Source organism: Epinephelus moara, chromosome 8, assembly GCF_006386435.1.
Source record: "Epinephelus moara isolate mb chromosome 8, YSFRI_EMoa_1.0, whole genome shotgun sequence".
In the NCBI taxonomy this organism is placed as follows: domain Eukaryota; kingdom Metazoa; phylum Chordata; class Actinopteri; order Perciformes; family Serranidae; genus Epinephelus; species Epinephelus moara.
The window spans coordinates 40,537,075-40,561,471 of record NC_065513.1 but is presented as its reverse complement, the minus strand read 5'-3'; the positions used below and the strand labels follow the sequence as shown (position 1 = coordinate 40,561,471).

At 41.5% G+C, this 24,397-nt stretch overlaps 1 protein-coding gene across 1 annotated transcript in view; it reads left to right on the top strand.

Annotated features, from left to right (window-relative positions):
* The window catches only part of cfap299 (cilia and flagella associated protein 299), a 127,385-nt gene that overhangs the window by 71,633 nt on the left and 31,355 nt on the right, over positions 1-24,397 (top strand). Inside the window, exon 4 of the mRNA XM_050051227.1 lies at positions 23,164-23,306. Coding sequence (XP_049907184.1) covers positions 23,164-23,306 — 143 coding nt within the window. The remainder of the gene's footprint in view (positions 1-23,163; positions 23,307-24,397) is intronic.

The following is a 24,397-nucleotide window of genomic DNA, read 5'->3' as shown; positions in this document are numbered from 1 at the left end:
TTTTTTTTTCTCCTCGCTGCCTTCTGGTTTCCACACCTGAGCTGAAGTGAAGGATTACACCTGCATTGGCTCCCGAGCACACCAAACTCACTTGGATTTCCTATCGAAACATTTGGATGCTTCTTATATAAACCCCCCCTTTGACAAGCTTTTTACTCTCCACATCCCTTCGTAATGACGTCAGCAGTTACAAACTGTGAGTGGACATTACCTCCCGCACTGACAGGATCAGGCAAACTGGCAAACCTGGCAGAGCATCTCTGTGGTTTCAGAGCAACAGATCAAAGACACGTTCATGTTTGTTTTACATTAGCGAGTCTTTGCTTTTAATTTGTGAAGCTTGAGAAGATTTGAGGTACAGAGTACAGGACCAGGAACGGGATGTTGGACAGGTCTGACACCTGTACACTTCTTGGAAATGTTGTTAGGGTGTATTTGAAAATGTCAATCAATGGATCACTAATGCAAATAAACTACTGCACCCTGCATGTGTTTACATGCTCTGTGACGGGGTTAATTAAGTTTTCACTTTCTCAGATGTTGTCAGAGCAGGTTACTTTAGCAGCTCTCTAACTTTAAGTCAGAGTTTATGTCTGTGATTTTGCAAAACTTGTCTTTCAAAGGAGTGCTATACAATATTAGAGCATTAATGTAACAGCCAAAAACTATTTGCTATGTAAAGATATAGTGGAGCAGAGCTGGGGCGATTCCTCTGCGTAATCGACGCCATCGGTTACGGAGATACTTTGACTTGTAAAAAGGGCGTGACTGCTACCTTGCTGAACTGATGCAGCTCACACACTTGCAGTGTTCATACAGACAGTGTTGCTGCGGCGCTGCCTCAGAGCTGCCTGCTGATATAACTACTGTATTTTCTCAAAACTTTACTTATTTATGGAGGCGTGCAAGCAACTGCATCGTCAACAATACGGAGGCAGTGTGGCCTGGGCGGTCAAAGCACCGGCTGCAGCTAAAAAATCTCGACTTCTCAAAGGAGTAAAACTGCTATGCACCAACACTTCAAGCAAAAGCATCCTCAGAGCACTCTAATACAGCTGCAGATAACACCGTCCAGTTTACTTTTTCCCCATCCAGGCGTGATATAATAGGATTATCAACTTGTGCAATGTGTTTCTGTTAATTGTAGTCAACGTTTGGCACCGCTGCTAATGCTCCATACATCACCTAACTTTGTTATTTGGCCGTTTCCTGTTTTCTGTTTACCTTAACGACCACACGTGTCAGAAAATGACTTAAACTGACGTTTGTTGTTACAGTCTGCAAATTGTCTCAGTTATTTTTCTTGCCCCACACTGATGCAAAAACACATTTGCCAGTGATGATCTCAACTGTGTATTACTGCAGTGATTAAATAAATCCTTGTCATAATCATTTTAAATATAAAGTCCAGTAAAATACCGATTTTCTAGTTCAGGGAAAAAGTTGCTCTGATATACAGTTATTAAACTATGTGTCACAGCAAGCCTTTTGGATTTTAAGTCTAGGATTTTATGATTATGATGACGATTATTATTATTATTATTATTATATCAAACACTGCAGTGATGTGGAAATTAGACTAATCTTAAAATATGTCACCATTATTAAGTGAAAATGATTGAATATCATTTTTAAATATTAAGGAGACGAGTTTATGACATTTAGTTTTGGGTAAATAAATTATGTTATTAATCGAGTAATAAAAAAAATATCTTTAGAATAATCAATATTTTGTTGGTTATATTAATTGACTAATCAAAAAAATAATTGCTAGATTAATCGATGAAAAACGAATCATTAGGTGCAGCCCTACAGTGGAGTAATGGCATCATGAGCTGCCTTTGTGTGTGTTGTAATCCAAGTTTATCTGCTCTTTGTTGTTGTTGAAGGTTTGCTGGATTTACTGTGCTAATACGGTGGTAACCGCCAATATTGGGAGGCCTCGTTGCTTGAACGCAGCACCAACCGTCTGGTGTTTTGAGTGTTTTTGAGAATGTGTATCACAAAGCAGAAACTGTACCATTAAAACAACTGATCTGATTCAGTCAAAGATTTCCCAACAAGATTTTCAATCTAGTGAGTTTATGTAGGCACCTTGTTTGCACCTTGTTGCACCTTGCACTGCAGCATGTGAACAGGAGACCACACACAGTTGTTACCAATTTTACTAAAGGATCTGTATTTCTCTCCAGCTCTGCATGAGCTTAAAATCAGTGTGGGCACCTAATAGTTAAACTTGACTTCTCACCTGAAAAGCTCCAGCTATGGCCCACCAGGCAATATCCTTTTTGCCATTGTCTTTATAACGATGACTTTGTGGGTCGTGAAGAATGAGATATTTCCTGATCTCAATCATTCTTCAACGACCATGAGAGACAGCGACAGCAAGAGGTGCGGAGAGGAGCTGAGCTGCCATGGGAGTAGAGAAGAAGAGCTAGTGGAGAGTGGAGGAAAAAATGCATTTTTTCAGGGGTGGCAAGGCACGAAATAGGACAGCTGCGTGAAGTCTCATGGGGTCCACAGTGCCGGCGCACGTCTACCAGCCACTGGTGTGAGGTCGTACATAGAAAATAATAGGGATGGCTGTTTTGACCCACGCCGTTCGGCAGCGGTGTGTCTTGGCCTGAACTCTGTATCCTTAGAAGGTGCTGGCCGCTCTTTAAATTCAAGTATGTGTCGGAGTGAAAGATTGGTATGTGTTTACTACTGCAGGATCATCGTCATGTGGTCACTGCAGCCAGCATCTGGGCCTAAAGTAGTAACTTTGTGAGCCCAGGGCGCTGCTGTATCTGTTGAGCTGCAGATGGTGCTGACCAATGTAACATGTATGCCTCCACTCAAAAATCTGTTAAAACATCCGCCTCAAATAACAGGAAGGGAGTGCACTCAAAAATAAAGTTGTTTGTGGCAGCCTTGTTCGTGCCCACTTTAGAACTAAGGGTACTGTGTAATTTTTGCATAGCTGCACTGAGGGTAATTCTCTACAATGATTTGAGCCACTTTATAATGATTTGTCTCCAAGGTGACAATGACGAGTATTCGGACCCACCAAGATGAATTTGTTTCTATTTCCAGTCGAATGACTTGCAGGATGTTTGTAATTTGCAGTTCAGCATCAGATGTTCAGTTTATCTCTGTGTTAAATCAGTTGTAGAGACGCAGCCGTACTAAACACACACTGTAGCTGTGACACACTCACACTCGCACTGATTCTAACCTGACTTTGAGTATGTGGTATTTACACTGAAAAAGTGACTAAATTAAGTATCTTCAGGTCAACACGCACACTTAATCCACTTGATTTTTTAATTTGCTATTGACTGACACTACTGTCCCTCAGTGCATTACTGTATATTGTGGATGATGGTGACACAGCTCCAGGAACTCCACAAATAATATTTTAAAAAGTATTTCCTGTTATGTTTTAATGACAGCGGCATTCCAAACTTGTAGTTAATTTTCTCTTTTTAGTTGTAAAAGCAAACCTGTCACCTAAAACATGTTTGAATTTGCTTCTGCACATATGTTTTAGAAAAATATCCACATTCTGAAGAAACTTTTCTCTCCCATCAAGGTCTCTGTCTACACATATACAGATCTTTAAAAAATATATATATATTTTCCACCTCAGTTTAAAAAAAATCTTTAAACCTTTTTTTTTTACAAAATATCTTCGTCCATACCAGAACACAAAAATAACACGTCCATTCGGAGGTTTTTTGGGTTTGTGAACGCAGCACAGGCAAAACTCTTTATGAGTTCTTTTTTTCCTCAGCAGCAGTTTGTGTAGTGAGTTTTGAGTAGCAGGGTCAACACATTCTCACTCCGACCTCATCACATATTGACGTTTGGTGATGGACTTTCCACGTCGATATGACGTTCGAGGTGAGCGTTGGTTGTTGATGTTCTGGGACGCCATGTCAAGTTCTGCCTGTTACATGCATTGTCTTCCTTCAAAATACACTTCTGTTTTCACAGGAAATTTACCATTTGCATACAGTCTCTTTCAAAATAAAAGCACTACATTGGGGCAACACCATGAACTGACGTTTTTTTCCTTCAACAACAAACACACATCATTGGGTTTAGGAAAAAAGAACAGGGCTGGCTTTACAATCAAATGGGAAGCGGACAACGGCCTCCTGGGTAAAAGTTGGCGGTTGTTGGACCCATCCACTACCCCTCCCACCCACCCTACTCGGACTTCCACTGCCTTAACTTTCATTGTTGTCCTGCCGCATTTCCCCCTGACACCGCTGGGTGCCATTAAACAACAATGGCGACAGGCGGCGTATCATACAGTTGTGAAAGGATGGCTTTTTTTGTTGGTGTCTACACACTAGAAGCAGCTGACCAAGTGCTGGTTTTCAGTGACTTCAGATTGAGACCCGGTTGGCAGGGTGTCTAATTGATCAGTTGATCCTATGAGAGCTGATCAGATCAGATTGATGGATGAGAGGAGCAGCTGCTGCAGAGGCAAACTTTTAGATCCAGCACAATGACAGTTTAAGTTTCACTTTTACTGTGCCTGACGTTCTGCTGCTCTGTCTGTGCCCAGAGTACACTCTGTGCTCCGAGACTGTGGTGCAGTGAATAACCGTATGGTATCTATATTCCAACAGTGTACATATGGTCCAGGTCCGAAAATAAAAAATCAAAATGTGGTGGTGGATCTTGTTATCCTGGATTGCTGCCACAAATAAATGAATGTGTGGTAAACTGCTGAGTTTAGGCATAAGTTAGTCATTAGTTCAAGTGGTGCTAGCAACAATTAACCAGTTGTCTGCCATTGTTTTTGTTGCTCCTGGCACATGCTTGTTACGCAAAGCAATAATGGAGATGCACAACTTGAGGAGAAGACGTCATTGGCTACGGTTACATGACGGCTTCTCATTCAGAATGAAATAAATCTGAATCAAATAAATCGGAATTAAAGTTTTTCCAGGTAGTTTACATGGGAAATATTAATTCCGAATGAGGGTTTACACGGAGATCAGTTTAATCGCCTGTATTCAGGTCTGCGCAAGGTTTGGGGCAGGGAAGGTTTCTGATTGGATAGGGGGCGGGGCAGATGTTATGTGTTTACGTTTACCGGAAGAAAACACTGTAGTCCTCGCTCTGGATAACAAGATGCTTGACGATGCCGTTCTTAGTGCCTTTTTCAGGCGTGTTTTGCTTATATTCTTGAAGCAGCAGTACGACAACAACCTTGTTCTGCGAATGCTTCGTCTGTTGAGGAGGAGAAGGGAGGTAGAAGGTCGAAGAAGAGAGATAGAAGACTGTGCTTTGGCGTATGGAAACTGGTGAGTGCAACGAGTCCGACTGCTTTATCTCAGCCAGTTGCTATGTGCACTATATACGTCATCGCGCCAGAAGGGCAAGGAAACGAGCATGCGCAGAAAGACCGGAATGAACTTAAAGAGGAATGAACGTTTACATGCCCCACCCCCTTTAATCGGATTTAATTTTAAATCGGAATGGCCTTTCATTCCGAATGAAAGTGGAATTAACCTGTCCATGTAAACGTACTGACTGTTTCCCAAACTCTCCATTTTACACGTCCACACGGATACAAAGTAGCCAGACTTTTGAAAAATCTGCACCTTGAAAAGTGTTTTAAATATCTGTTTGCATGTTGACGAGAAGTCAGATATTTATATATGTGCAGACGGGGTCTAGAATGTTTGGCATCCTTGCACAGCATAGCATAAAGAGGTTTAAGGACCTGACATACTGAGGAACTGGACTTTGACACTAAAAACTGGGGTTCCCATCTCATGTCCTACATGTTGTTAGCTTAAGGTTACTTGATTAAGGTTAGGGAAGGATTGGGGTTTTCGGAAGAATGTTTAAAACTACTACCAATGAAAGATAGAGTAGATGCAGAACAAATGCATGAAGGACTAATACAGTAGATAAAATCATATTGTTAAGCACATAACAGAGACAGGTGACTTTAACGGCTCTTTTGTATATTCCTTTGTGTATAGACGTAAAACTTAGCCCTGTGTTGTAGATTATTTTTCCAGACAGCCCAATAAAGTGATGATTGACAGTGTTAACTGTATTGTGTTCATTTGGTAGCGTATCAGTTTCAGTAAAAACAACCGTGTTCGTCCACGGTGTTGAATCAGTTGTCACAGATGATTCGGCGTCCACCACAGATGGTAACGTTGTTTGCATGCCCCCTTTTCACACAGATGTATGAGAAATAAAATCCTCAACACAGCTACAATTACCTCAAGGTCCCGCCTTTGTTCCCCCAAGAAAACACAGTAGCTTAGATTCTGAGCAGCTCCCCACTGAAAAACAAAGATGAGAAAAACCTCAAGACCTTTGTGTCAGGCTTTCACCGAGAAATTCTCAGGGATTCAGAGCTTGATAAATGCTTGCTTTACAAATCACACAAACTGTTACCAGCTTCACGCACCTGCACAAGCAGATCTGTGTTTAGTTATGTGTTCATCTTTTGTACTTTGAAAGACGATTAGTGGTCATTTTAGCCGAGAAAATACATGTGTCATATGCTCACAGCTCCACTTGCCACATCAAACTCTTCAACAAGGAAACAGCAGAAGAGACAGTTTAGAGTAAATAATTAAACATGGAGAACATGGATTTAGAGTTCATGTTACAGTGGAGGTGTCGATGTTGGTGTAGGACTTTGTCGCCACTGTTGTGTTGAGTTCACCTTTCCCTGGATGTTTGAGAAGATTTTGAACTTAATGCTTCATATCCCAGTTCCACTTTCCTTGAAGATTTTTTCTGCCAGTGACCACAGCCAGCACCAGGCAATAATTTGGACGTCCTTGTCGTCTTAATGAGGCCATTAGTCAGTGTCTTTGGTTGCCAAGGGTGACAGACTGGTTGTCATGTTTTACTTACTTGTGTTTTGAGTGATAACAGTCATGTGGAATTGTCCGACATAAGGGAAGGGCCTTAAAAATAATACTGGTGTCCCAGAGAAGCCCAGAGAAGAGAAACAACTGCAGTTCCCAAAATGGCTTTTGGTTACTGAAGTCTGTTGATATGAAGGGAATGTGGTGTCAGAGTCGAGGCCTGAACTGAGCTGAGGACATGAGTCCAAGATGATACATAGAATCCAAATATCTCTTTTCACTGTGAATATATTGGCAGTTTCCTCTTGTAATGACATTAGAAGTAGGGTTGAGTACCAAAATCTCAAAAAAAGATTTTCCTGCAATACTGCAAGTGGCCTATGAAAAAAACTTGGAGGTAAAGCTGAGCTGCATTTCTTGGGACCAGGGGTTGCTCTGATGTTAGCCAGAAAAATCTGCCAGCTAAACCAGCCTCCCATTGGAACCTGACCAGGCTCACTTAAGGTGGACTGTTAAGGGTGACCAGCTACTGTCATTGTAATGACAGTCTCAGCTGCCTCTAAACAGATAATGAAGAAATGTCTGGCTGCTGAGTGTCTCCTGATTTACAGAGACAATAATTGATCCCAACTCAAAATTTATTTTGCTTTTATTATAATTATTAAGTGTTATTTAGTGTTAAATGATTATAGATAGGGTTAGGTTGTTAAGAGTTAATGTATTGGTTAATTTCATGTTCAAATTTGCCTTTGCAATGAAATAAAGCCATTCCTTTATGTCATTGACCATCATTTGTGCTTTATTTTTAGCGCCCGTATCAAAAAAAATTGTTGAAAGTGCATTGTTCTGCACTGTTTTACCCTCTACAAAGACTTTGAATGAGGCATCGCTTTGCTTTTCTATGACAGTATTAGGGGGCGATCACACAGAAATGAGACGCTAGAGACACGGACACTTCAAAGACGGTTGAAACGCTGGAAGCGCTTATTCAATGCGCGCTAGACAAAAAACCCAGCAAGGAGCGCCTGTGGAGCGGGGGTGCGTGCGCAACACACACACACACACACACACCTACTGTCATCTCCCTATGTCTCCCCTTGGATATAGTGTTTCCCTCAAAGACAGTAGAGACAGTACTAGCTTACATGAAACTATCACGAGCTATCAAATCAAATCCAACTTTGTTTATATAGCACTTTTCATACATAGAAATGCAGCACAAAAACTATGAACTACGAAATAAGGTCACCAGCCCTATCACATATCCCACTGTCTGAAAATTAACTAGCTGCTACGACGATAATGTCGTCGTCAATTACATTGTAGCCACCAGACAAATTCGTTGCACTGCTCGCACAGCTCCATGCGTGTCTCCTCCTGTGTTTGTTCGAGTACTGAGGTGTGCGTGTGTTGTATAATTCTTAAAAATCAAATATTGTCAGGATAAATTTCTCGTCTTCGGATTGCATTGTGTTGTCTGTCGCTCGTAACTGCCGTAAGCTGCCGTAACTGCCACAACAAAACAGGAAGGTGGATTTGATTGGCTGTCAGGGCCAATGACGACAATGACGAATGGTGCTACTGGTGTCTGACACTCAAAAAGTTGAAAATATTTTAACTTTTCAGCGTCTATGTGCATCTAAAAACGCGCGTCTACAAAAACGCACGTCTAAAAAGACGCCAGAAAAACAGCCATCTGAAAAGACGCTTGAACGCCAGTCAGACGCGCCGTATCATAGGAAAACAATGGTTTTACAGGCGTCACGTTTCTGGCGTTTCATCTCGGTGTGATCGCTCCCTTAGAGAACCAACATGCCAAACTGAAGGAACTCCTCTACATGCAGTGCTGACAACATGTTCTCACTCCCAACTCATCAAATACGGCAGCTTGGTCAGTGGCCCCGCACTTCAAGCTATGACACTCTAGATACCCCATTAGCATCAGTTTTGGGTGCTCAGGGATGACATGGCAATTTAAGCTTGTTACATGCAAAACTACTTGGTTAGGTTTAGGAAAAAAGATGATGGTTTGGGTTAAAACCATNTCACTCCCAACTCATCAAGTACGGCAGCTTGGTCAGTGGCCCCGCGCTTCAAGCTATGACACTCTAGATACCCCATTAGCATCAGTTTTGGGTGCTCAGGGATTACATGGCAATTTAAGCTTGTTACATGCATAGTGTCTTTTCAGAATTTAGACAACAAAACTATTTGGTTAGGTTTAGGAAAAAAGATGATGGTTTGGGTTAAAACCATATATATATATATGTTTGTTACTAGGGATGCGTGATATTGTTTCTTGTGCTGATATCCGATATGCCGATACGTAACAACTTATTTGACTGATAACCGATATCGATATATCCACTTTTTCCCCCACCTAGTTTTAGTGATCATCAAGTCTCTTCTCTAGTGGAATTAGTATCATATCATACGTGCATACTCTTATCGTGATGGCCCACCAGCAGATGGAGACATTAGATACAATACTTTTCAATGTGATGATTATGTGATATTCATTCATTGTGTAAATTAAGAAAAAGCTTGTTGGGTGATTCTGATGGTTCATTTTAAAGTCAATATTGGCCGATACCAACGATGTGCCGATATTATCGTGCATCCGTGTTTGTTACGTAACTTAAGTAAGTTAACTTTGTTATGTGACAAATGTTACCTACAATGTTTCACAAACAGTGGTCTCCTGGGTTAAAGTCCTGTGTTTGTTTCACCTATCCCCCGCCATATTTGCCACCGCCTACATAACTGCAACAGATGGATTTTCATCGGAGTTAGTTGAAAGCCTGGTATGTCTCCAACAGACGCTAAAGGTTGATGGCCACTGACCAAGCTGCCGTATTTGACAACCTGGGAATGAAAACGGGCTGATATTGACAGACACACAGGCTGTAACCTCCTGTAAGCCACACTGCTGCAGTTCAAGATGATGGGTTTAAAGTCAGTCTACATTAACGTTATTCTTCATGTAGGTTTGGGCCTTGTGTCTGGACTGTAGACATCCAGATTTATCTTGAGGTGTCATCTGCTAGTTTGGAGAAAGATGCAGGACAAAGTTATGACACGCTATTTGACAAAAGAAAACATCAGGAGGTTCCTTTATTTCTTTATCCTGCAATATCATATTTGACACAGACGTAAATCTTAGTGATATTTCCAAAGAGCCCGTACATGTGGACAGCTGCTGCAAAGTTCAGCCTCAGACTTGCACATTAAAATGAAGGACTTAGTCCTTGAACAGGACAGGAAATGCAACAGCAAGGATTAAAGTGACCACAACGTTAATGACACCATAATCCCGGTTTTTCATTTTCTTGACGACAAGCTTTCGCAAACTCACCAGTGGACAAGTGACTCTGTTGAACTGCTTTCACATGTATTTTAGGCTAAACTTGTATTCTTCTTCCCACTGGTAATTTAAAAGCCAGTGGAATGTGGAAAATGATTGTAGGAGTGAAGGGGAGGGAAAAGATATGCCTTGCTTGGTCACTTTGGTGTCTGAAATCCGTAGCTGAGATGGCGTTTGACTGATTTGTGTTTTGACCACATGTGCCGGACCCGCCTGCTATTCTCAACCCGTAATTCCTCCCTGAATTCAGGCATGCGACTAATTTACTGTAGGGGCAGGATTTTTTTTCTCTCTTCCAGGGAGCAGAAACTTTACCCCTTTTCTGTTACAGGGCTCTGTACCAAGCTCTGTAAGTGATGCCACCTGTCAGCCTGACAGCTTATTCTCCATATGGGGAAGGCCTTTATCAGCTGCAGTTGTAGGGAGCAGGAAAATGTCTGCCACCTGCCAAGGATTTCAAACCTTTAACTCTTCTTTAACAGGTTGCATACTTTAGAGTGATCCCATTAGTTTCCTGCTCGCTTTGTCTTTTTGTCTGCTAATTAAGCAGTGACATTTTGGACATTGTGAGTTTAGTTATTGTGTGAAAGCAGTCATGTCTAGAAAAAGTGCATGTTAAAAATGAACCCTGTCCCGGTGTGTTGAACTGCACAGCAGATGGTCCACCGATGCAGATCTTGCAAAAGCACTGAGCTGCTTCTCTCGTCACAGGTCTGTATTTAGTGCACACTTTTCCTTTTCTGTCTTCTATGTTTGATTTCTGAGTAATACTTAACTAAAGTTGACTAAAAAAAGTTGAATTACAAATTATGTGAAGCACTATTTGACTTTTTTCTACTCCTTGGGATAAAAATCAACATTAAAACTGGACGTGCAAAGATTAAGTTGCTGTTAAGCGACTTGAAGTGTTGCTTTTAGGAAACTGGTCCGGGTCCTGTTTTCATGTTCCCATCACTTCTTTATGCTGCAGCAGGAAGTTGTTTTGGCACCACTACAGTAAGAGCATGGTGTGACTATGTTGCTCTTTCCCAGTGAGCTCTAGAGTTTAATAGGCACATCCAACATGTCTTCCAAAGACAACCATAACTTCCAGATCCATGCTGCTGCTTTTTGTGTCAAACTACAATGTTTCCGTGCAGCCGTGTCCGCTGTACAGTGAGTCCGCCTATTGTTGCAATGCATCGTTTGTGAGGACAGTGACAATTCTCCAAACAAAGCACAATTCCTCCAGCCGACGTGAAGCGATGCAGTCGGAGAAAAACAGCAAAGCTGCACTGTGGGCCAAACTAAGGAGGTTTTAATAGAATTTCTTAAACACCAATTGCGAAAAGCAGGATAGCATTTTCTGATTCCGCGTGCCCTGTAATTTGAAGTGTGTGGGTTCAAGCCACTTATTTTGTGGTGATGGCTTTACTGGCGAGTTCTCCAAAAAGACAGAGGCCAACGCAGCCGAGGGTTGAGCTAGCTGCCTTGCCTTCCTTACTGATTGACCGAGCCGCTTCCCCTTTGGTATCTGGCCACAGTTGTTCTGCCTTCATGGCTAACCTCACTGGGCGTAGCTGTCCACCATTGGGTGTTTAGAAAGCCCAATAGGAGGACACCTGCTTCTGGATTTATTTACTCCGTCTCTTGCACAAACACCCATGCAGTCTGTTTATGGATGCAGATGGAGAGCACTTGGTGTCAACAAATGCACAAATATGCCTTTTTGCTACACTGACGTCTAAACAACAACTAAACATCCCCATATTCTAGCATCCGTATTTGCGATGCATCAACCCAAATATAGCAACTTAGTCAAACATACTGCATGTTTTATTATTACCTAATGTGGGCTTTAGGTCACACATCCTCCAGAGACTATTTCCCATTGTGTCCTTTCCATACTTCAATTCCCAGAATTTCCCAAATTGTGGAAATTCTTGTGGTCATAGAATGACAAACAAATGAACAAAAAAAAAACCTCTTACAGTACATGCACTAACACGCCCTTCATTTTATATGAGCAAAACCCACACACTCATACACACAGTTACAACCCAGTTCTCAAGAGAGAAGGGAAACAGCATGAAGCAAATAGAAAGTTGACAATAAATACATTTATGTTAATAGATCATTAACAAGCTTAAAACGAATACATTCAAATATTTAAGTAAGAGTGAACAGATGTGAGCTTGACAAGAAAAATAATTTAACTCACAGAGAAAATCCTCTTATGCAATAATGCATTGCACGGAATAAAGCAAAAGGTTCCCTTGCAGCGTTTTGTGTGGCCCAGCCGGCCTTTGTGCAGGGCTTTAAGAGAATACAGATATAACATTAAACCACCATGTAGGGCAAGAAGTCCTTTTGAACAGTTAACTTGTGCATTTTTGTATCCGGTGCCAAGACATCTGTCTAGTGACACACCCTGTAATTATAAACGAAAGGAAAAGAAATGTCTTTTGATTATTTCCATCCTTATTGCGTGCACACACAATAAGGTCTGTTATGGCACTTACAACCAAGAGCTTTAGAAATTCTCTTTTCTTGGACACATTGGCGAGGTATGTCAGTAACATGATGGCGCAGTGGGATCATAGACGGTGAAAGAAATGACGAGGTTTAAAACACCGTGTTTGCATTGTAAACACTCAGATATTTGAAGTCGTAGTGACCACTGAATCTGTGGGGCAAAGCTGAAATGTGTTCATCTCGTTCCAGGATGGAAACAATCAAAACCCCAGTCTTTATTTATTTTCGTAGATATAGGCTTGTTTTAAAATTAAACTTGGATTTAGACTTTTTAGTGGATGGAAAAGTGGCAGCATTTGCCAGGAGTGAGTGTAGGGAAGTCTGGGAAGGGTGGCTGCAGTCTATCAGCGGCCCATGTGGAGGGTTGTGATGAGAGGGTATGTTAAAGGGTGCTCAAACAGATTATGGTGACTCACAGCGCTTTGCAAACAGCTCACAATCCTGCGCTTGTATCTAAAAGGCACACTCCAACACATTTATGGAGTGAGTACATACAATAGGTGTGTTTGTGTGTGGTATCCTTGTAGTCCATTAGCCTACTTAATGTCTCTCTATGGACTCACTGCATTGTGGGCCATTTTTTAACAGGAATGAAACATGTTGTGCTAAACACGCCTATTGTAAGTTGAGCTGTTGCTACTAAAGATAGACCAATATATCAACCATGCCATACAGAATCACCAAACACATCTTTTTAGAAAAGGTGTCTCAATTTCTTCACATTCACATTCAGTTGTCAAAGGTCAAAGGTAATGTGACCTTGCATCCGCCTCATTCTCCTGACCACAATATCTCAAGAACGCCTTGAGAGAATTTTTTCCAAATTTGGCACTAACATCCACTTGGACTCAGCAATGAACTAATTAGATTTTGGTGGTCAAAGGTCAAAAGCTAAGATCACTGTGACTTGAATCCGTCTCATACTCATAAACGCGATAACTCAAGAAAACCTTTAGGGAATTTTTCCAAATTTGGCACAAACATCTACTTTGACTTCACGATGACCTGATTGGATTTTAGTGGTCAAAGGTCAAAGTTAATGTGACCTTGCACCTGTCTCACACTTGTGAACGCGATATCTCAAGAACACCTTAAGGAATCGCTTCAAATTTGATCCACTTGGACTCAGATGAACTGAGTAGATTTTAGTGGTCAAAGGTCAAACGTCAAGTCGCTGTGACTGGCATCCGTCTCATTCTTGTGAACACGATATTTCATGAACACCTTGAGGGAATTTCTTTAGATTTGGCGCAATAGCATCTGGAATATTTCCAAATTTGGCACAAATGTCCACTTGGACTCACAAATGAACTGAAATGAGTAGAATTTGGTTGTCAGAGGTTAAGAGTCAAGGTCACAGTGACCTCACAAAAATTATTTTTGCCATAACTCTGCAATTCATACACTGATTATCACAGCATTTCACGCAAATGTCTAAATGATGAATATTGTAATTGGCCTGCAACATCCAGTATCAGTCAGGCTGTTGCTGCTATGCTGTTGTTGCTACAAAGGTGCCCTTCTAGTTTTACAGATGTGCGGAAGCTATGATCAGTAAAATATTTCAGTGTTGATTTCAGAAACCGAAAGAAGTGATATTTAATTGGTGTTAGCCATATTGATTGATATCTTTTTTTCTACATAGAACAGCCCTCATTTTTATACTGCTGTGTGTTTCCTCAGTGCAGTAGACACCCTGGTGTGTGTGTGTTTGTACTTCACAACTTTTTCATGAAACCTGGAGTCCAGACATGCATTACCTCTCTTATTACTCACAGTTTTATTGGTGTGTTACAGTGGACTTAATGTCAACAGTGACTAAGGAATTATTAACAGGATTACACCCTTAATTTTATGCTTTCTGACATGATTTCTGAAACATAGCATAGTTCTCACATTAAAATCATACCAACATAAAGTCAGAGCAGTAAGCCCTGGCTAATGTAGGTTAGTGACTGCGCTGACCTGGTCTGTTGCCTACACACTCTTCAGTAAGTAAGCTCTGGCTCTGGATCACATTTCCTGCAGGATGTGTAATTCGGGTAGATCCCCACGGACGCAACACACCTCAGCACATATGGTTTCTACCGTCGCACCTATTACACAAGCCGGCTGTGTGAAGTCACCTCCAAGTCAAATAAGTAATCATCCTCAGCCTACTCCTGATCCCCTCCCAAAACTCTGACAAACACCACTCACACACACACACACACACACACACACACACACTGAGCATAAGGACTGCCATACTCCAGCAAAGCCTGTTTGAAATGTGGCTAAAATAACGATCAAGTTAAGGAAACTGATATTTTAATGATCGGGTTATGTTGTAAGAACGAGGATGGATAGGAGCCTCACTCTTGCTGGACACGATATGTAGATGTATAGTTTGTGTTGTCACCTCACGAGAGAGGAGAGCAAAACAGTGCGGAGATAGATAAACTCACAACACACACGGTTCTGTTTCGGCACTTGGTTAGGGTTTGGAAATAAGAACAGGTTTATTTATTATCATACAGGACGTAAACAGCGCTCTCTCAGGTGAAAGTCGGTGTTTGTTTTGACCCATCCTCCATCCCTCCTGACCGCCCCAGGTGGGCTTTCACCACCTTAACTTTAGTCCTTGTCCTGCCACGTTTCCCCGATGCTGCCAGGTGACGTTAAACTATGACGGCAGCCGGCCACGTATCATACTGACGCCTCAAGTCACTGCCCATGCGCCGGATTTCGACAACTTCAGAGTGAGACCGGGCTCGTTTTTTCAGACAGACATCTCTTTTTTTCTTTTCTTTTTTTTACGAGGCAGTCATCTGACGGCTTCTTTTAAATACCCTCAAGTCGGACTGGTTTAATACAGAGAGGAGAAAATAACCAAGGACTAATGACTTGGTATTTGTCACCAGGATTTTTGACCATGGAAAGTAGTAAAACAGGCTTTACAAGACAGTTTTTTTTATTTAATTGAAGTATTGTAGATACATTATGTGGATCCCAGAAAGAGTACCCCCTGATGTTTTTACAGGAGCTAATGGGAATCTAAATAACCACACACACACACACACACAGACCCACACACTCCTCTAGGTATACCCAGAAAAGGGACAGGAGTAAAGCCTGCCAGAAAAAGGGCTCCCACCTAAAAACATTCCTGTAGTACAGGCCATGTTTTCCTTACCCCAACAAATTTACACAGTTGTTAGTGATGGCCCGGGATTCCTCCTAAAGCGCAGCCCACCAATAATAAACAGTATGGCAGCTGACACCGCAAGACACCTGCACAGCTCCCTGACACTGCAGGATTGTTCCCAGGGACTGGGGGGGTCGGTGTGGGCAGAGGTGGGCTGGAGAATGGAGGGGGAGGAGGGGGTCACGGGGGCCGGCACACAGGTTGGTGGTGTGTGTTTGTGTGTGTTGGGGGTTTCTACATAGCCTTTTTTAAACAAAAGATGGAGTTCTCAAAGGTTAAGTGTTGTATAACGGCGAGCAGCTGGACAAGGAGATGTTCTGAAAGTTGAATTAGGAACTATTGGATCAAAGAATCAAAGCACGCTCTCACTGTGTCATACTCACCACACAAACAAACACCTACAGTCACACACACATTCAGACGTCCCCTCCTCATGCCACAGGATGTCAGGTGGTCCAGCCATTGTGTCCCCACCTGTAGGACATTGTCAAAGCACAAAGGAGGGGCACAGTACGTGTCAGCCTGCTGTCAGCTTCTGTTTGACTTGAATTTGTAAATCCCTCTCTTTCAGCCGTGGGGCTTTGAAAGATTAGCCAAAGGTTTGTGGAGTAGTTCACATCTGTGTGGGTTTTACTTATTGTCAAGGGGCAGGGTATCCCTCCACAGTTTTCACAGGCCACAATAATTACAATTGTCAACACTGTTCGAGTTTCACTGTTTGCTCCTGAGCGCATAAACATGTTCATGGTGGATTCTTAGAGGGCGGGGTACCCTCAAGGATTTGAGATGCTTTGTTGTGTTTATTAACTGCACGGATCATGGATTTAAAGGAAACTCCTGGTCTACTGTTCTTAACCGGTTTATGTAACCTTCATCTTAAGGTCACTGGTGTTTTCCTTCCAGCCAGCTGAAATTTCAACTCTGGACGCATATAAAAAAAAAAGAGTTTCAAAGAGGAGCAAGCTGAATATTGAGTATCACAAAGAGGCAGAGTCTATACCTGGGACCTGTGCAGCGCTCAGCTTCTCAGGCACTCACCACACTGATGTTTGCCATAAAGCGGGGCCTCTCGCTCGCTGCCCTGTGAGGTCACAGCACCTGTTCTTGGTAATTGCTGGCAGGTGACGTAAGGCCTCCACTTGTTTTCCATGGTGTAAGGTGGAGGTCCCCAGGCTCCCTCCAGCATCGGGGCTGGAATGTCGTGTTGGTTGTTTGCAGCAAATAAGCGAGTCTGACTCTTTCCCCCAGTTCCCTGAGAATGAAATGAACTTTGGCTTACCTGTCAAAGGCAAGTTAGTAAAACAAAATGTATTCATGCCTTTTTTTCTTTAAGTTAAGGTAGATGCTTTTTCCCCATGATTTTATGCTTTGGCGTTGTTTCCTGACCAATTCAACTCCTTTCAGAAACTCAACAGAAAAATGAAGCAAAAACGTAACAACATGGTTAATGTATAATTTTGCTTTAATGCAACTTCAGTCTGACTTTTACGTTTGGTGGTGATTTGGTTATCATTTATGAGAACACTGTACTAGGGTTATATGACCATAGAGAGAGCGAAACTATATAAATTTGGACAGCTTTAGGGCCTGTGTCCACATGATGTTTGCTTCTCAGCACTGGCGTCCTTTTTTTCAGTTGTTCTCAATGAGAAGCAAGTGTATGCAGGCACATGCAGGCGACTAGAGACAAAGCGCTGTGCCTAGTGTCTTTTTCGGAGCATTATGCCTTTTATTGTGCAGCTGTTCTTAGTGCTTTTAGCTGAAGATCTGTGTAACTTTCAGAAAGGCACTGGCGACATCACTGCCGCTTCTTTAGCTAGGCTACTGTCCAAAGCGGGATTTATACTTCAATGTCGAATCAACGGCGTAGGCTCGGTGTTGACGTAGAACCATTCTCGGAACCCATCGGCTGTATTCGGTGTCTGACTTCCGGCAGACGGCGATACAGCCTCTGGGGGCAGACCCCCGATTTTTTTGGCATTCCAGTTTGATTTGGGCGGAGGAGGCGAATTTCCGTTTCCGACTTCCGTTTATATATAAGTAAATATGCTGAACCATTGCAATGGATTGGTTTGCAGTGACGCCAATTATGTTCCGCCTCGTTAGTTCACCGCACGGACCGTTTAACCTGGCAAGCAACAACTGCAGCCGGCTCAGACGTGATTGGTCAATATCACGCGGACTACAAACAGCCTACAACCAGAAACCAGGACTTTTCCACTCCTCTTCCGGAGGCAAGATCTCCGGGGTTTGCCTACAGACTGAAAATAGAGTTTGTATATAGAGACTAACGTAGAACCTACACCATACCTTACGCCGTAGCCTGACGTGCACCTCCCCAGAAATGTAACTATGTGTCGTGGTGCGCAGACCTCCTGTCTATTTCTGTCAGCTGACACCATTTACCTCAGTGGAAACAAAGCTTGTATTTACTTTAATTTCACAGATAAGAAACAATAAATTGTGAAGACAATAAAGCCTCCACTAAAATTGCATTTTAGTCTGTGTGATCTGTGTGATTTATCCTGGCTTCATATGAGCAGAGGAAATCTCCGCTCGTCGCTAGGCTACTTTATACAATGTAAAATGCCATAGGCTTGTGCTAATAATGTTAGCATGTTGTATTTGTTTGGAAAACATGTTTAGTATAAGACAGTTGTTTTGTCAGTGAACCTTGTGATCTGTAATGGAGCTGAATTATGTAACGTTGCCTTTGTTAAATTTTGCTGTTGTCCCTGGCTTCATATGAGTAGAGGAAAAGTCCGCTATCTGCTAGGCTAATTTATACAATGTAAAATGCCATAGGCTTGTGCTAATAATATTAGCATGTAATATTTGTTTGGGAAATGTGTTTAGTATAAGACAGTTGTTCTGTCAGTGAACCTTGTGAGTTGTAATGGACTCACAAAATGTGAGCGGATTTTAAATGTTTAACTGGTCTCACTTGTATTTTTACAGTTCTTATCAGCTACATATTGCTGCAATTATAATCTTACTTTTTTAAGCAAATGTGGGCAGGGATAATCAGAAGCCTCTTCTGTTTGAAGACATTAAAATCATTGTTTTATCTTTATATAATTGGCTCACAGTTGGAGAGGATGCAGTTATAAAATCAAAGTGAGATGTTGTCCTTGTACTGGCTCATTCAGCAAGCTGACCGTATTGATTTGAGTATGTTCTATAGATGAATTTAACGTGGAAACAGACAATTTGTCAACTTTATTCCATTGTTAGCATTTGGGATTATTGTTGGCGCTGCTGTCACAAAAACAGCTTAATCACTTTCCATTTTCCTTTGAACGATGGAGCTCTTTTTCTTATGTCAGGATCAGTTTCCACTGTTACTTTGGTTGTTCCACCATGCCCCTTTTTCACTACTGGGGGCAATAACTTAAAAAAAACTTACATTGATACTGTTTGGTAACTGGGGATAGCTACCCATCAATACCTTGGAAAACAGTAGCGCTATCTTCTTCCTTTTTTGGTTGCCCGATGATTTCTTTGTGCCGTAAATCGAGCCTTCATTTTCCTGGGAGATCGTACCTGATGGCAGACAAAATTGGTGGTGATGGTGTTATTCTAAAGACATTAGATTGTGCCGTTAACATTTTCTCCATAATGATAAGTTAAAGCAAAGAACTCATTTTCCACTTTAACTGATATTTTTATCGCCACTACCCAAATGTTTCTTGCCTCCTTTGCCAGGTCTACCTGCTGATGTCTTTTCAAGGCTGGCTGCAGGAGGACAGAAGCCAGTAGATAGGGTATCTGGCCCAGGCCTCCAGCCAGCTGTGAACCTGATAGCATCTGTTTTAAACGTTTGAGAGACAGAGAGAAAGGAGCCCTCTTTTCTTCTGAGCTCTGGAGCGCTAGTTATCTCACGCCTTTTTAGTAAAGGGATCCACAGATGGCCCGTGTCCTGACAGTCATACAAATGTGATATCACTAGCTGAGGTATTCCGCTTGGATCCTCTTACTGTGTTACTGTAGGCCCTCAAGTGGGACTCATTCATGCTCAGAGTAAACAAGACAAGTCGGAGACAAAAAGAGTCCGTTACTCAAGACAAAGCAGCAAAGAAAGAACAGCTTCTTTTTATCTTTGTGATGGCAGACAAAACAACCTCTTCACACCTGAGCGTGTCCTCTGTTTGGAGTTCTTCCCACCCATTGTCATCATGTGTTATCTAAACCATCAAATCGACATGAAAAGATAATTTCATGTTCTGCTGTCACCTGAGGGGATTTGGACAACTTGCCTTTCATTTGCTTTGTCTGAATACGGTGACAAAACCATTTGTCATCCTTTTTTTTTCCAGGTTGTGTCTGGTTTGGGCTCACTTCAAAGACTTGGTCTCTGACGAGCAGGCGGAGAACTGTCTTTAGATTTATGTCTTTTGTTTGTGTTGGAGAATCCAAGCCTTTTTTCGTCTTACTCATAGAGTTCTAATCAGATATCAGTGTTTGGATTATAGAAAGACAACCTGTCGCCCTCACATCCAGTAGTTCCTTTTCTTTTAGGTCTTAAACACTAAGCAACCGAGGCTCCCCAGTAGCAACTTTCTGAAACAGCTTTTTTGTTAAATTTTTGACAATAAATTCCATAATTCTGATTTTATTCAAACAGGATATTGATTACTAACTACTTACTACTAGTGATTACTAAAACCCAAAAACCCAAAAAATTACTTTTTTTTACTGTGAACTGTCTATTGTAATTAATTGAGCATCATGCTTCTGTCATTGATGGTGGTCTCTTTGTTTGGGTCTGTTAAATATTAGCAACATTTTGGATTGGATCTAACTGTCCTCGAGGCTACCAGGCTGACTGCTGGTTCCTTATAAAACAGATGTCTTTAAAAAAGTCAATCTAGGCATGAAGGGTTTGGATATAAGTCTATTTAAGGTGTGGTCTGAAGCAGTGTGCATTTTGACAGCTATTTTATATTTCATCTTAGTCTTGAAACAAGAATTCTTATTGACTTCAATCACATTTTTGTCATTTTTATCCTTCATCGTTTTAGTCTAGTTAAGTTGCTGAGAACTGAAAACATTTTAGTCCAGTTTTAGTTGACAAAATGTCATTTAATTTTAATTATTTGCTCCCTAACTTTTAGATAAAACTCAGACAAATTGAATCAGGCTAATACGGATATCAGATATTGGAATCAAGGTGACAGGTTGTTTTGTTTAATGTATATGCTAAGTTAACACTGGGACATTAGGACATCTTTTAACGTTACAGTTAGCTAACATACCGTAGCATAAAAAGCAGGGTGGGACCCAATTTGTAGCAGCAGGATGTCTCTCCATCTCTCGTCACTACAGTGTCTTTTCCCATCTGCTGAATTATAGATGAAGTGTGTCCATTGATCTGTACATTTTTTCCAACCAAACCCTTTTGTGTTGAAGCTATCATATTATTTGCTGCCTCAAATGGAGCTTGAGATCTTGCAGTAACAAAATGGAAAGCTGTGTACACCATACGCTTGACGTTCAAGTGGTAAAGTCATGAGAGCATCGCTGTTAGGCAAGGGCAACATGGACGCTACTGTCGGTGTCTAGAATCCACTGAGGCAACAATTCACCAAAACAACAAAGCAGGCATGCCTTATCGCATTATCCAAATCATCAAAACTTGCCATTTTTGTTAATCAAGTTGTTAGCTTGGAGAGTGTGGATTCATATATCATCTCTATAGCTGGAATTCTGAGAGTCTGTACACATCTATCAGCCAATTCAACCAATGGCATTGCTTATATTTCAAAAGCTTAGAGGCACAATTGAGGGAAAATATCATGCATTTTCAAAATCCAACAGCACACCACTTTTGTTCTAGTCCTGTCTCATTTCGCCAACGCAAACAAAGCATACATCTTGTCATAGTTTTTATAATCAAATATCTATTTTTAGCTGATTAACGTCTTGTCTTAAGCACTATTTGGACGGGACTAGTTTTAAATGGGCACGTGGGGTAATGTCACTTTACCACAGGACGTCAGTAATATTAATGGCCAATTCGCACGGGATAAGAAATATCAGTAAAACTACCACAAGTGGGAGGGGTAAATCCATTCACGCACCGCCGTCCCCTCCTGTCGTCATGTGTGTATGACGTTGCTTCCTGTGCGTACCACACTCGAACACACTTGGATCGTGTTCGTCGTAGGCCCACAGTACCTGAGGTTTCACACAGAGTTGTCCGACTGTGAAGTGCAAAACTGAGTGCTTCTTCAAGAGCCTCCATGCTTGAAAATCCGCGAAAAACCACTTGTAAACAGGATATGACGAAATATCTACACACATATTTACTGCTGGTCTATTCGCACGGGATTAGTATTACCTGAGGTAATTGTCCGGGACCCTTTTACAGAAGGTAAAAGTCGCGGTAATCTTTACTGACATCGTGCGGTAATGATTACCGACATGGCACATTCGGACGGGACTAAAATCTCTGGTAATTATTACTTTACCCCATGTACCTATGTAAAACTAATCCCGTCCGAATAGGGCTTTAGTTATGGAAAAAGGTCTTTGACAAACATTTTTCGTCCTAGTTGTCATGATCAAAATGAACACTGATCTGAAGACAAACAAAAAGGCACCAGACATTGTGGTGTGGTTTTACTATTAAAGAAGAAAAACGAGCCACTTCTGAATCAGGCGGACTGATTGGTCCATCAAACTAGTGATGCTTAATTAGGTAGTAGCCTTGTGGGAATTGATGTTCATTCACTAGTAAAGACAAGTCAATTACTTTACAGATATCAAATCTTGAATCATCTTTTTAGGCCCCCTGTTTGCCTTAACTTGTCTTTCCCCCCTTATACTTAGCCAAAATGTTGTTAAGTATTCACACCTTACAGTAATAACTTTTAACCACGTACTCCACACTTCATGTCATTTCAAGCTACATTCTTGCCCCGGGCTGTAGGAGTGTTGGAACGGAACTGAGACTCTAGTTACTGTAAGTCGAAGGATTCAGTTCGAGTCCCACGCACTTATCTGAGCAGGATATTCTGTAGACAGCCCACCTTGGTTAGCTCGGGCCATCGCAGGATGACATTAGTTTGAGTCTTTTCTGATTTGAATCGTATAACATGAACCTTTGTATTTCAAAGTGGGAGGATTTGTAACGGATCCTCTCTATCTGTCCACTTTTAACAAGTGACACTGGCCTTCCTGGCTTTTACTCAGGAGAGGTTTGATGGCCATGATTATTTACACAGAGGGTTTCCTTCTTTTTTTTTCTCTTTTTACAGTCGGTCATTTTCATAAGGGATCATAATACTCTTGGACAGGAAGTATCTGGCTATATAGACTACGCCCACAGACTCAAGACCCAAGATTTTGAACCATATTTCAGCGGAAAGAAGAGACTCATGCCAGGACGCTCGGATTTATGGTAAGTCTCCTTCCATTGTAACATGTCCACGTTGGTTGGGGAGGCCTTGACTCCAGTGTGATTTGACAAGATTTGAAGGGTAAGGAAATCTTATTAACCAGGATTAAAGACTCAGGTTGACGTGAGAGACCAATATAGGCTTGGAAGGAGCTGTGCAAAGGGCCGGTATAGTGAGTATGTACAGCACCAGCCCTTGTTGCCTCAGCGTAGATGTGGAATAAATATACACTTCTTAAGTGAAGCTGAGTAGAGCTGCCAAAGTGCTGAACATGTCTGGACAAGACAGACATGAATTATAGTCAGGATTAAAGCGGGCTTAAACCATGAGACTGTGATCATCTTTTAATGTGCAGCAAATTTGTCATCACAGATAAATGTAATGGATTTTATGGCCATGGGGAAACCTCAAGATTAAATACACTGATGGATAAATAGATCAGCTAAGTGATAAATTTACTGAGTAGAGACCCTAAAGACATATTTACTTCATCAGCTTCTAAAGTGGGGTATTTTATGAGCACACTATTATGTGCCTTACTTGTGATTTTACATTAGATATTTCTAAGTCATTATAAGTTCAGTTGTTGTCGTAAAAATTCACATCAAGAGATAAAATGAAGTCATCGAGCAGTGAGGATAATTTTGTAGTCCTCTCACAAAAAAATGTATCGGGTCCATCCAATCCTGAGAAGGCGTCAAGAGCAAGGGGATTTTCACCAGCTGATTAAGGAACTGCAGAATTATCCCAATCGTTTCCAGGTCTGTCGTGTCAGTGGCCCAATTTGATACACTGCTAGCAATACTGGAATCACACGTTGAAAAGGAGACCACCAATTTCCCTTTCACTAAGCCCCGCCCCTTTGTGATAGTCCGACAAGCTATCGGAGTTATCATGGAGCCCACACTGTAACTAACTGCACTGCCTGAAGAAATATTATCATATTTTTTGGAAATCATGATTCCAGAAAGAAGCAGACAGAGGGGTCTACAGTCTGTGTTTGAAGGATCAATCAATCAATCAATCAATCAATTTTATTTATAAAGCCCAATATCACAAATCACAATTTGCCTCACAGGGCTTTACAGCATAC